Source organism: Anabrus simplex, chromosome 1 (genome assembly GCF_040414725.1).
Source record: "Anabrus simplex isolate iqAnaSimp1 chromosome 1, ASM4041472v1, whole genome shotgun sequence".
Classification (NCBI taxonomy): domain Eukaryota; kingdom Metazoa; phylum Arthropoda; class Insecta; order Orthoptera; family Tettigoniidae; genus Anabrus; species Anabrus simplex.
Genome location: NC_090265.1, coordinates 508,955,112 through 508,968,544, shown reverse-complemented (window position 1 = coordinate 508,968,544; position 13,433 = coordinate 508,955,112). Strand labels below are relative to the sequence as shown.

Genomic DNA, 13,433 nt, shown 5'->3' with positions numbered 1-13,433 from the left:
ATCAACTCACTTTCACTATCCATCTTTAACTGCACTTACGGTGCGAGCTCACCAGCTGCATAACAGGGGAATGACTCAGGTTAGGTGGGCTCCAATCCGTGCTCGGAGGTAAGCAACTCTCGACCATCTGTTGCTTCGCCGTTCCCATATCTGACGACAGCGCAGTTTTCCTCACCTGCCTAATTTGGTGGCCGCGACAATAGTGTGTTTTCCGTTGCAGTGGTGTTGTATGTAGCTATGGATTGGCCTACAAATGTGTAACAATAAAATAGGTAATATGGTAGTCCATGGGTTAATGTTTTGAACACTGCAAGAAAATGCAAGTCACGTGCTGGTAATAAAAAGAGCATTCTCAAATTTACCCTTCTACACTTCATTGTTGCTCATTTACAATGAGGAGTCGTTACATTCAGAAGAATGTGATTCTTCGTCATTCCATCCAGCAAGTTGGATATTCTGATCTTTCTGAAGCTCTTCGTAACCATCTCTCGTGAAATTAAATTCCAGCTTCCTACTGTCCACTGGCACATTAATTCTAAAGGAAGTCACCAAATCTTGTCATCTGTAGTGAATGTGTGATCGCCCACTGTCATCCATTCTGTATAATAACTGAGGATATGATCCTTAAAAGGTTTGTTAATTGACATGCTTGCACTCATATATATGTCAGCAACACTTGAGTGTATATGCTTCGAGGCAGTAAGAGAATCAGTGAACAGTTTTTAAGTTGTCATTAATGCTTTCACGGCCCGTACTTAAAGACATGATACTGTATAGGCTTTTGGGCTTTTGCCGTGTAAAGAAAATAAGGTAAAATTCTTAATGTTTCGCAGGGAACTGTGCTCTGCGTCCTCAGAAGAAATCTCGACTGTCCACGAGGAAGGGTTCTTAACTTATTCCTCTCGTTTTCTTAATTCAGCATTTCTTTTACATTTCCTTTCCTTATTTCTTTTTAGATTATTAAAAATTTCTTTTTTTGCAAATAACTATCTTCACAGTAATGTTCCATTTTGAAGACCCAACATGCATTATTATACAATACAATACAATGGATTTATTTTGTCTGGCAAGATTAAGGCCATTAGGCCCTGTCTTCCATCTAACCAGAAAATATGGTATCTACATGTGCAAAATTGAAATAAATACACTTACAAATGAAACATCTTACAACTACTAAACAATACAATAATATGATAAAAAATAGGAAAAAATAGGACAATAATGATGATGATGATTATGATGATTATTTACACAATTATGACATGATTAGCTAATTTCTATTATCTTTGATAATAACAGTGGGATTATATAAAGTCTATAGTTTGAGGAAGGCTAAATCTATATCTATATATATATATAAAATAGCTTGTCCTGACTGACTGACTGACTGACTGACTGACTGACTGATTCATCATTGCCGAGCCAAAACTACTGGACATAATGAAATGAAATTTTGGGGATACATTCATATTAAGATGTAGGTGCTCGCTAAGAGAGGATATTTGGATATTCCGTTGCTAAGGGGGTGAAAAGAGGGGTGAAATTTTAAATTGAGTGTATCTATCTCAAAACTTTAAAAGTTTACAAATGTAAAAATTGGTATTTAGAGTTTTCTATGAAAATAAGGAAACACATATTTTTTGGTTTTCAGAAAATCCCAATAGGACGGGTGAAAAAGGGGTTGAATGCCTTTAATCAGGATACCGGTACTTATATCTCAGAAACTGTAGATATTACTGACCTGAAAATTGGTACTTTTGATCTCTTTTAAAAATAAAGAAACATGTATTTTGTTTTTTGTTTTTGGAAAATATGAATAGGAGGGGTGTAAAAGGGTGAATAATGGGTTGAATGGCTTTAATGAGGATACATATATCTCAGAAACTGAAGATATTACAGAACTGAAAATTTGTATATGGGATCTCCTTTGAAAATAAAGAAACACTTTTTTTTTTTTTTTTTTTTGAAATTCCAATTAATGGCAGTTAAATAGGACTGACATATTGGGGTGAATTTTTTGAAAGACTATATCTACAGAATATCTGAGAAACATAGAATGATACAGATGTAAAAAGTGGTATTTGGAATCTCCTGTAAATGTAAACAAACATAGGTGATTTGTTTTTGGAAACTCCTCTTAAGGGGAACTAAAAAGGGGGTGAAATTTTAAAATGAGAATTTATACAGTATATCTCAAAAAAAAAAAAAAAAAAAAAAAAAACCTGAACCTGTTACAGAAGTGAAACATGTTTTTTTTATCTCTATTAAAAATAAAGGAACGTGTATTTTTAGTTTTCAGAAATACCCCTTGGATGGAAGGGGGGGGGGTCAAGCGACTGAATTCTGTTGAATTCTTTTAATTAGGCTACTGTTATCTGAAAAATGAAGATGTTACGGACGTGAAATTTTTGACTTAATTGTATGAGAATACTTACATCTATTAAAAACTAAAGTTGTTAGGGCCCACAGACGTGAAAATTGGTATTTGGATCTCCTTTAAAAACAAAGAAAAACGCGTTTTGGGGGGCAAATCATCTTGGGGGCGGGAGTGAAAAGGAGACGAATTCCTTTCATGAGGACACATAAATCAAAAACTGAAGAAGTTACAGAGTTACAGTCATGATAATTGGTATTTAGAAGATCCTTTACTATTAAAGAAACAAATACTTTTTGCCGGAAATTTACTTGGGGGAGAGAAATAGTGTGAAAGTCTAAAAAAGTGCCTTATTTTAATCTCAAAACTGAAGGTAATAGACGTGAACATTAGTGTTTGGAATCTCCTTTAACATAAAGAAACACACCATCTTTTAGTTTTTTGGGGGGGGTGGCAAAATAAACTTAACGGTGGTGGGGTGTAAAGGAGGTGAGACCAATTGATTTTACTGTTCATAATGTATTTATAAGGAGCCTCCGTTGCTCAGGCGGCAGCGCGCCGGCCTTTCACAGCTGGGTTCCGTGGTTCAAATCCCGGTCTCTCCATGTGACATTCGTGCTGGAAAAAACAAAGGCGGGACAGGTTTTTCTCCGGATACTCCGGTTTTTCCTGTTATAATTCACTCCAACAACACTGTCCAATATAATTTAATTTCATTTGTCATCCATTAATCATTGCCCCAGAGGAGTGCGACAGGTTTCGGCTGCCGGCACAATTCCTATTTTTGCCACTATATGGGGGCTTTATTCATTCCATTCCTGACCCTGTTGAGTGACTGGAAACAGGCTGTAGATTTTCGATGTACTTATTCTGATCATAAACCGATCATTTTTAATCTTTCCTGGTTTCGTTTTCAAGAGCCATCTTTTCCTTCGGAGAACGTTCTTAGATTAAAGTAGATTCTCCTGGCATATAAATAAAAATTTGAACACATTTGAAATAAACAATAGGAATGAGATTGACCGTCCAATTTTTCACCTCCATAATCAGGTCAATAATGCACGGAAGTATGTCATTCGTATGGCCAGCAATCCAGCACACTTGCCTACGCGCGACAATGGTGTTGGTCACATTTTCAACAATGACAATGGCAGCAGATGTAATTTACCGCCAAGTAGCGGTCTTGCATCTTGCTGTGGGGTCCACAACATCTATAATAATAATAATAATAATAATAATAATAATAATAATAATAATAATAACGTTCTGGAACGTCGTCAAATGTGCGGACCGCACTGAAAACGGTTCCTGGATGGGTAATGACTAAGAATGCAGTCCGGCCGCGGGTTCAGTATCGCCAAGGCACCCAAGACGACACCACGCTGGATCTCCTGAAGGATTTGACCCATATTAAAAATGCTTATAGAAAAAGATGGCAAAGATTATCAACTCAACTGACCGGGTGGAATACCTGGACTTAGCACGGGAAGTACGTAATCGATTGCTGGAAAGAAAGATTGAAAAATGGGAGGAAACTTGCCATAATCTATTAGAAAACAAGTCAGATCACGAATTTCGGCGGATTCTCTCAGAAAACGAGTCAGATCGCAAATTTCGGCGGATTACATATAAAACAATAAGCATTCAATTCTAAATTTCAGTATAATACTGTAGCAAAGCACAGGTATCTTGCTAGTATATATATATATATATAAAATAACTTGTCCTGACTGACTGACTGACTGACTGATTCATCATTGCCGAGCCAAAACTACTGCACATAAAGAAATGAAATTTTGGGGATACATTTATATTAACATGTAGGTGCTCACTAAGAGAGGATTTTTTGATATTCCGTTGCTAAGGGGGGTGAAATTTGAAAATGAGTGTATCTATATCTCAAAAATTTAAAAGTTTACAGAATTAAACATTGGTATTTAGAATCTTCTTTAAAAATAAAGAAACATGTATTTTTTTGTTTTCATAAATCCCAATTGGAGGGGTGAAAAATAGGTTGAATGCCTTTAATGAGGATACTTACAGTATATCTCAGAAACTGAAGATATTAAAGACCTGAAAATTGGTATTTTGAAACTCCTTTAAACATACAGAAACACATATTTATTGTTTTTGGAAAGTAAAATTAATGGGAGGGTGAAAAAGGGGGTGAATTTTCAAAATGAGTGTATCTATATCTAAAAACTTTGAAAGTTTACAGATGTAAAAATTGGTATTTAGAATCTTCTTTAAAATAAAGAAACACGTATTATTTTGTTTTTGGAAAATCCCAATAGGAGGGATAAAAAGGGGTGAAAAAGGGGTTGAATGCCATTAATGAGGATACTTATATCCTCAGAAACTGAAGATATTACAGACCTGAAAATTGGTATTTGGGATTAAAAACAAAGAAACACATATTTTTTACATACATACATACATACACACATACATACATACATACATACATACATACATACATACATACATACATTATCATTATAGACTGTTATGCCTTTCAGCGTTCAGTCTGCAAGCCTCTGAGAATTTACTAAACGTCGCCACAATCCTCGATTTGCAACTAGTGTTTTGGCCTCAATTAGTTCTATACCTCTTATCTTTAAATCGTTAGAAACAGAGTCTAACCATCGTCGTCTTGGTCTCCCTCTACTTCTCTTACCCTCCATAACATAGTCCATTATTCTCCTAGGTAACCTATCCTCCTCCATTCGCCTCACATGACCCCACCACCGAAGCCGGTTTATGCGTACAGCTTCATCCATCGAGTTCATTCCTAAATTAGCCTTTATCTCCTCATTCTGAGTTCCCTCCTGCCATTGTTGCCACCTGTTTGTACCAGCAATCATTCTTGCTACTTTCATGCCTGTTACTTCTAACTTATGAATAAGATATCCTGAGTCCACCCAGCTTTTGCTCCCATAAAGCAAAGTTGGTCTGAAAACGGACCGATGTAAAGATAGTTTCGTCTGGGAGCTGACTTCCTTCTTACAGAATACTGCTGATCGCAACTGCGAGCTCACTGCATTAGCTTTACTACACCTTGATTCGATCTCACTTACTATATTACCATCCTGGGAAAAAACACAACCTAAATACTTGAAATTATCGACCTGTTCTAGCTTTGTATCACCAATCTGACATTCAATTCTGTTGGATTTCTTACCTACTGACATCAATTTAGTCTTCGAGAGGCTAATTTTCATACCATACTCATTGCTCCTATTTTCAAGTTCCAAGATGTTAGACTGCAGGCTTTCGGCACAGTCTGCCATTAAGACCAAGTCGTCAGCATAGGCCAGGCTGCTTACTACATTTCCACCTAACTGAATCCCTCCCTGCCATTTTATACCTTTCAGCATATGATCCATGTAAACTACAAACAGCAAAGGTGAAAGATTACAGCCTTGTCTAACTCCTGTAAGTACCCTGAACCAAGAACTCATTCTACCATCAATTCTCACTGAAGCCCAATTGTCAACATAAATGCCTTTGATTGATTTTAATAATCTACCTTTAATTCCATAGTCCCCCGGTATAGCGAACATCTTTTCCCTCGGTACCCTGTCATATGCTTTCTCTAGATCTACGAAACATAAACACAACTGCCTATTCCTCTCGTAGCATTTTTCAATTACCTGGCGCATACTGAAAATCTGATCCTGACAGCCTCTCTGTGGTCTGAAACCACACTGGTTTTCATCCAACTTCCTCTCAACGACTGATCGCACCCTCCCTTCCAAGATGCCTGTGAATACTTTGCCTGGTATACTAATCAATGAGATACCTCGATAGTTGTTGCAATCCTTCCTGTTCCCTTGCTTATAGATTCCCCATGAGCTTGACCGTTTGCAACACCACCATGATGATTTCCTTTTACATTGAGAAGATGTTCAAAATATTCCCTCCACCTCTCCAGTGATTCCCTGGGATCTGTTATGAGTTCACCTGAATTACTCAAAACACTGTTCATTTCCTTTTTCCCTCCCTTCCTAAGATTCTTTATTACTGTCCAGAAAGGTTTCCCTGCTGCTTGACCTAGCCTTTCCAGGTTATTACCAAAATCTTCCCATGACTTCTTTTTGGATTCAACAACTATTTGTTTCGCTCTGTTTCTTTCATCTACGTACAAATCCCTGTCTGCCTCGGCCCTTGTTTGGAGCCATTTCTGATAAGCCTTCTTTTTATGTTTACAAGCTGCTCTCACTTCATCATTCCACCAAGATGTTCGCCTTTTCCCATCTTTACACACAGTTGTTCCTAGGCATTCCCTTGCTGTTTCTACTACAGCATCCCTGTATGCCACCCATTCACTTTCTATATCCTGAACCTGCTTACTGTCTACTGTTCGAAACTTCTCACTAATCATATCCAGGTACTTCTGTCTAATTTCCTCATCCTGGAGATTTTCTACCCTTATTCGTTTGCAGACAGATTTCACTTTCTCTACCCTAGGCCTAGAGATACTTAGTTCACTTCAGATCAGATAATGGTCTGTATCATCGAAAAATCCCCGAAAAACTCGTACATTCGTAAAAGATTTCCTGAATTCAAAGTCTGTTAAGATATAGTCTATTATGGATCTGGTACCCCTAACCTCCCATGTGTAGCGGTGAAAAGCTTTATGCTTGAAGAATGTATTTGTAACAGTTAAACCCATACTAGCACGGAAGTCCAGCAAACGCTTCCCATTCCCATTAGCTTCCATATCTTCCCCACATTTACCAATCACCCTTTCGTATCCTTCAGTTCTATTCCCAACTCTCGCATTGAAATCGCCCATTAGCACTATTCTATCCTTGCTGTTGACCCTGACCACGATGTCACTCAATGCTTCATAAAACTTGTCAACTTCATCCTCATCTGCACCCTCACATGGTGAATACACGGACACAATTCTTGTCCTAATTCCTCCCACTGCCAAATCTACCCACATCATTCGCTCACTTACGTGCCTAACAGAAACTATGTTGCGTGCAATGGTATTCCTGATAAAGAGCCCTACCCCAGACTCTGCCCTTCCCTTTCTAACACCCGTCAAGTCCACTTTATAATCTCCTATCTCTTCCTCCTTATCTCCCCTTACCCGAATATCACTTACTCCTAGCACATCCAGATGCATCCTCTTTGCTGACTCAGCAAGTTCTACCTTCTTTCTTCCATAAGCCCCATTAATATTGATAGCTCCCCATCGAATTCCATTTCGTTCGCCAAGTTATTTCCAAGGAGTCCCTCGCCTGTCAAATGGGAGTGGGACTCCATTACTCCCATAGGTCCGAGGCTTGCTTAAAGTGTTCTGAGCTCGGTAAATTCATGAAGCAGGATGCTGCCCTACTTGCACATAGTCCAAGTGAGGATCTCTCCTCTAACGGGTTATGGACCGCCGGTGAATTGTGTAGTCCTAGCCGCCTGAGCACAAGGAGGGCCACGACTCAGAATATGTCCGAGATGCCCACTCCCATTCCATAGCAACTGGTATCCCGACTCTCAGGACCACTTACTAGGCCACTCAGCCGTTGCCCATGGTTCACAAACTAGGACGTGACTACAGCAACCCACAAACATGAACCATCACATATTTTTTGTTTTTGGAAAATCCAATTAATGGGGGGTGAAAAGGGGGTGAAATTTTAAAATGCGTGTATCTATATCTCAAAACTTTTAAGGTTTACAGCTTTAAAAATTGGTATTTAGAATCTCCTTTAAAAATAGACACACACACATTTTTTTGTTTTCGGAAAATCCCAATAGGAAGGTTGAAAAGGACTGAAAAAGGGATTGAATGCCTTTAATGAGGATACTTATATCTCAGAAACTGAAGATATTACAGACCTGAAAATTAGTATTTGGGATCTCCTTTAAAAAACTCTTATTTTTTGGTTTTGAAAATCCAATTAATGGGGGTGACAAGGGGGGTGTGTGTGTGTGTGTGTGATTTTTTCAAATGAGTGTGTGTATATATCAAAACTTTTAAAGTGTACAGATGTAAAATTTGGTATTTAGAATCCCATTTAAAAATAAAGAAACACCTATTTTTTGTTTTTGGAAAATCCCAATAGGAGGGGTGAAAAAGGGTGAATAAGGGGTTGAATGCCCTAAATGAGGATACCTATATCTCAGAAACAAAAGATATCACAGACCTGAAAACTGGTATTTGTGATCTCCTTTGAAAATAAAGAAACACACATTTTTTTTGTTTTTGGAAAATCCAATTAATGGGTGTTAAACAGGAGTGACAATTTGGGGTGAATTTTTAGAAAGACTTTATCTACAGAATATCTCAGAAACGTAAAATGTTACAGACGTAAAAATTGGTATTTGGAATCTCCTGTAAAAGTAAAGAAGCATAGTAGATTTGTTTTTGGAAACTCCACCTAAGGGGAACTAAAAAGGGGGTGAAATTTTAAAATGAGCATTTCTACAGTATATCTAAAAAGCTCAACATGTTACCGAAATGAAAAATGGTACTTTTTATCTCTGTTCAATATAAAGAAACGTGTACTTTTTGTTTTCTGAAAAACCACTTGGGTGGAGAGGTTAAAGTGACTGAAAATTGGGTTGAATTCTTTTAATTATGATACTGATATCTCAAAAGCTGAAGATGTTACAGACGTGAAATTTGAATTTGGAATATCCTTTAAAAATAAAGGAATACGTATTGTTTTGTTTTCGGAAATCCACCTAAAGGGGGGAGGGAAATTGAAAAATGATTTGAATTATTTGTATGAGGATACTATTAGCTCAAAAATGAAAGATTTTGTTGACGTGAAAATTGGTATTTGGAATCTGGTTTAAAATTAAAGAAACACGTATTCTCGGAAAATCCAATGAAGAGGGAGGTGAAAGATTTGAAAAATTAATTGAATTAATTGTATGAGGGTACTTGCATCTAATGAAAACTAAAGATGTTACAGGCATGAAATTTGGTATTTGGATCTCCTTTAAAGCAAAGGAAAAAGCGTTTTGGGAAAATCATCTTTGAGGGCGGGGGTGAAAAGGTGTTGAATTCCTTTTATGAGGACTTGCCTAAGCGCGACAATGGTGCTGGTCACATTGTCAGCAATGACAATGGCTGCAGATGTAATTTACCGCCAAGTAGCGGTCTTGAATTTTGCTGTGGCTTCCAGACCGTCAATAATAATAATAATAATAATAATAATAATAATAATAATAATAATGTTCTGGACCGTTGTCAAAATGTGCGGAAATGGGTCCCGGCCGGGTAATGACTATGATTGCCAAGGCACTCAAGACGACACCACGGCGGATCTTCTCAAGGTTTTGATCCATATTAAAAACGCTTATAGGAAAAGATGACAAAGATTTAGGGACCCAACTGACCGGGTGGAATTCTTGGAGCTAGCCCGGGAAGTATGAAATCGATTGCTAGAAAGAAATATTGAAATATTGGAGGAACTTTGCCGTAATCTCTCAGAAAAAGAGTCAGATTACAAATTTTGGCGGATGTTCTCCTGAAAACTATTTAGATCGCGAATTTCGGCGATCATACATAAAACGTTAAGCATTGAATTATAAATTTCATTATAATACCGTAGCGAAGCATGGGTATCTTGCTAGTCTACAATATTTCCAGAGCATTACTTAGTAGGTAGCGGTGACAAAGTTGTTTGTATGTGCATGTCTAATTCCAGTGTTGCATACTGCCTGCAATGTTTAATTTCGTAGCTGTTTAAATGCGTCAAAATTGTCTTGTAAAATAATCAAAATTGTCTTGTGTTGGTTGTCGCTTAAACTTTCTATGTGCGGCATCTCATCTTGCCATTAACTCCTTTAGCTCTAAGTTTAACCACGGTGCTGAGACTCATGTTACCCGTACTGTTTTCGGCGGGGCGTGTCGGTCATAGAGCGCTGTCAGATATTCATTACATATGTTTACGTTAATGTCAATGTTGTCAACTGTCGGTATATGGTGCCATGGAACATCTAGTGCATCTTCAGTGAACATACTATAGTCAATTTTAGAGAGATCTTTGAATGTAATAGTCCTTGGTTTTGTTATGACAGTTATGTCCAACATAACAAGGGAACATCTTAGCCTCAATTTTTAGTCCTCACCATTAATTTTACTGCTTTGTAGAGAGGAAAAATAAATAAATAAATAAATAAATAAATAAATAAATAAATAAATAAATAAATAAATAAATAAATAAATAAATAAATAAATAAATAAATAAATAAATAAATAAATAAATAAATAAATATATTTTTTATCCTCTTTTTAGACACAAGCAGCAAGAATTTTATAAGATGCTTTAATTATGTCCTTGTGTTTTATATTTAATATAAATATCTTTGTACTCTGTTAATTTTTACTTGTATTTTTGATGTTAGCTGAAGATGATTCATACAAGAATCAAAACATGTTCTAATTTAAAATTAAATAGACTATTTAATATAACTGAATAGTTGAACACAGTATTGAATATGTGAATGCACAGTTGAATAAAGTTTCCTTGCAGAAATTTCTTGATCTTAAAATTATGTAGGCAAATATGGTTAATTCTTTTTACACAGGGAGCAAGAAACAAATTGATCTTTCCTATTTCTCCAGCACTTTTATCTTGTCATCCATGACTTATGCCCTACACGTAGAAGAGCAATCACTATTGTACCTCGAAAAATTGTCATTGAACCAATTGAAATCCTATACACCAACCATTATCACATCCTTTAACAATTCCACCTCCTTAGTGTAACCATTAAGGGGCTGCCTGGCCGAGGCGGTAAAGGTGTGCTCGGTTTGCTTGGAAGGACGTGGGTTCGAATCCCTGTCAGGAAGTCGTAAAATTTAAGAAACAAGATTTCCACTTCCGGAGGTGCATATGGCCCTGAGGTTCACTCAGCCTACACAAAAAATGAGTACCAGATTAATTCCTGGGGGCAAAGATAGCCAGGCGTAGAGCTATCCACTCTACCCCATCACGTGCCGAGGTTAACAATGGGGAAGCCTTTACCTTCCACTCCTCCAAGGGTCTTCATGGCCTGTACGGAGGTGACTTTGCTTTTAGTGTAACTGTTAGCATTATTAGCTGCTGACCTCGGGATCCCAGGTTTTATTCCTGGTACTGGTGAGAATATAAGATTGGCCGGAGGGCTAGTACGTGGTTAAGTGGGTATATGCAGCTCGCCTCCATTGGGGGGTGTGCCTGAAAAGAACTGCACCACCTCAAGACAAGGACACAAATTTACATTTACAGTAATATTTAGACCTCCACTCATAATTGCTTGTGATCTATGAAACATAGAATGATAAAAAGTTGGAGAAAGAGTAAATGTATTCCAATTTTCAGATTAACAATTTAGAAACCTGTATTTGCCATAATTAGTACACTTCATATGTATGTCCAACCCTACTTATACAGCATCTTTTCTAGGTGGCTATTCAATACTTCCTGTTTTGACTTCTTACACATATGACACATATGATGGATGTTAGACTGATAAACCTGTAAATGTCCATTTATAGACTGTTCTTCCTTCAAAATTTTTAAACTAGTGAGTATTAAGACAATTTTATACAAAATTATCTGGTCACCGTCTCGTGACGTCGATCACCGATAACTGGGTCTTAGGGTCCCACACCATTTCTTTGACTAGTCATACCACAGTTTATGAGTTATCCTTTAGTTATTTACTTCTATCTCCCTTTCATTTTGTTTCTTGAACAAACAAAATTCATCACTTCGACTACCTCTAAACTCTTTCCTTTCATTATACAGATGTTGACTGTGGCAAACATGACTTTCTGTTTCTGGTTTTTCTTTCAATGCTGCTGCTTGCTTAATTCTTGCATTCTTATCATTACGGCCAGTCTCTTCTGTAACGCATCGCTTGTGGGGTCATCCTAGCATTATTCTGCTTTCCTATATCATCCTCGGTCATGTTTTCCAATACGGTCATGTTTTCAGCCAGTTGACGAAGTCTGACACCTTGGTTTTATAACAGAGGGCCTTCTCGCAGGCAACTGTCTTACTGGATAATGAGCTTGCCTGTCTGGGGAATACACATATCTGATGGTGGTGTGGACTCATGTCGCCAAACTGTCAAGTCTTGTGATTATTTTACTGTAAGCCAGGTCCCACCCCGACCCACTTTCACGACCTACTAACTTTGCCTGATGCACTGTCAGGGATTGCTTATTCATCTGGTTTCCCAGCTTATTTCAGAACTAACCGCCATATCTGACAGCTGTTCCCCTATTCGCAACACGGGGCCCTCCTTGTAGCTTACAGATAGGCTCCCCCATTTCTTGCTTACCGCAATGGGTGGGTGACGAGGTGTTTTATACTTGCTTGTTAATTTCAGATTTGGAATTTTTATTTTTACATGGTTATTTATGATGATAAATACAAAAGAGGATTGTTAATTTTTTTTTATAAACTGAAAATTTTAAACGATTGTACATGTCAGTTTGGTTGATTTCTGATAAAGCCCTTACTAAGCAAAACATAATATCTAATGGAAAGTAAATAATAAATATTAAAATATGAAAGATGGGCACTAGTTTTAAAATACAAGTAACATGAATAAATATCTAATGGGAAAATGTCAATTATCCTTTGAAAAGACATCTAAGAAGAACCTTTAGATCAAGTAGCCAAAGAAATTTTTAGTTTGAAGAGAATTGAAATTACATTTTATTATTATCGTGTGAAGAATTTCGTGATTTATTTTATGTGTGGACCAAGGTAACTGTATCGTTGCTCTTCTCATGCTGCTCGCTTGTCTTGCCAGGTGTCGACCGGGAAGATGACGCTTACAAGAGGCAGCGATGGCACGGACTCAGCACGAAGTCGACACCTGACAGACGACAGCAGCATTGGGAGCTACAAATATGAGGTGCCTGGTTAACGTGTTAATATTTCATACTTGTTCTCTTTATTAGAGGACTGAAAAAGAATTTGTGTGTAAAGAGCTCTCCTTGTAGGTAGTGATGTAAGGAAATAATAATCCATATTCTCACTTATACTACACTTCATTTTCAGGGTCTGCAGTTTGTTTCCACTTATTATAACTTTTAATT

General features: G+C 37.3%; 1 protein-coding gene across 1 annotated transcript in view; it reads left to right on the top strand.

Annotated features, from left to right (window-relative positions):
* Wdr62 (WD repeat domain 62) overlaps positions 1-13,433 on the top strand; it is a 459,879-nt gene that overhangs the window by 323,397 nt on the left and 123,049 nt on the right. Inside the window, exon 15 of the mRNA XM_067135382.2 lies at positions 13,145-13,249. Within this exon, the coding sequence (XP_066991483.1) occupies positions 13,145-13,249 (105 nt within the window). The remainder of the gene's footprint in view (positions 1-13,144; positions 13,250-13,433) is intronic.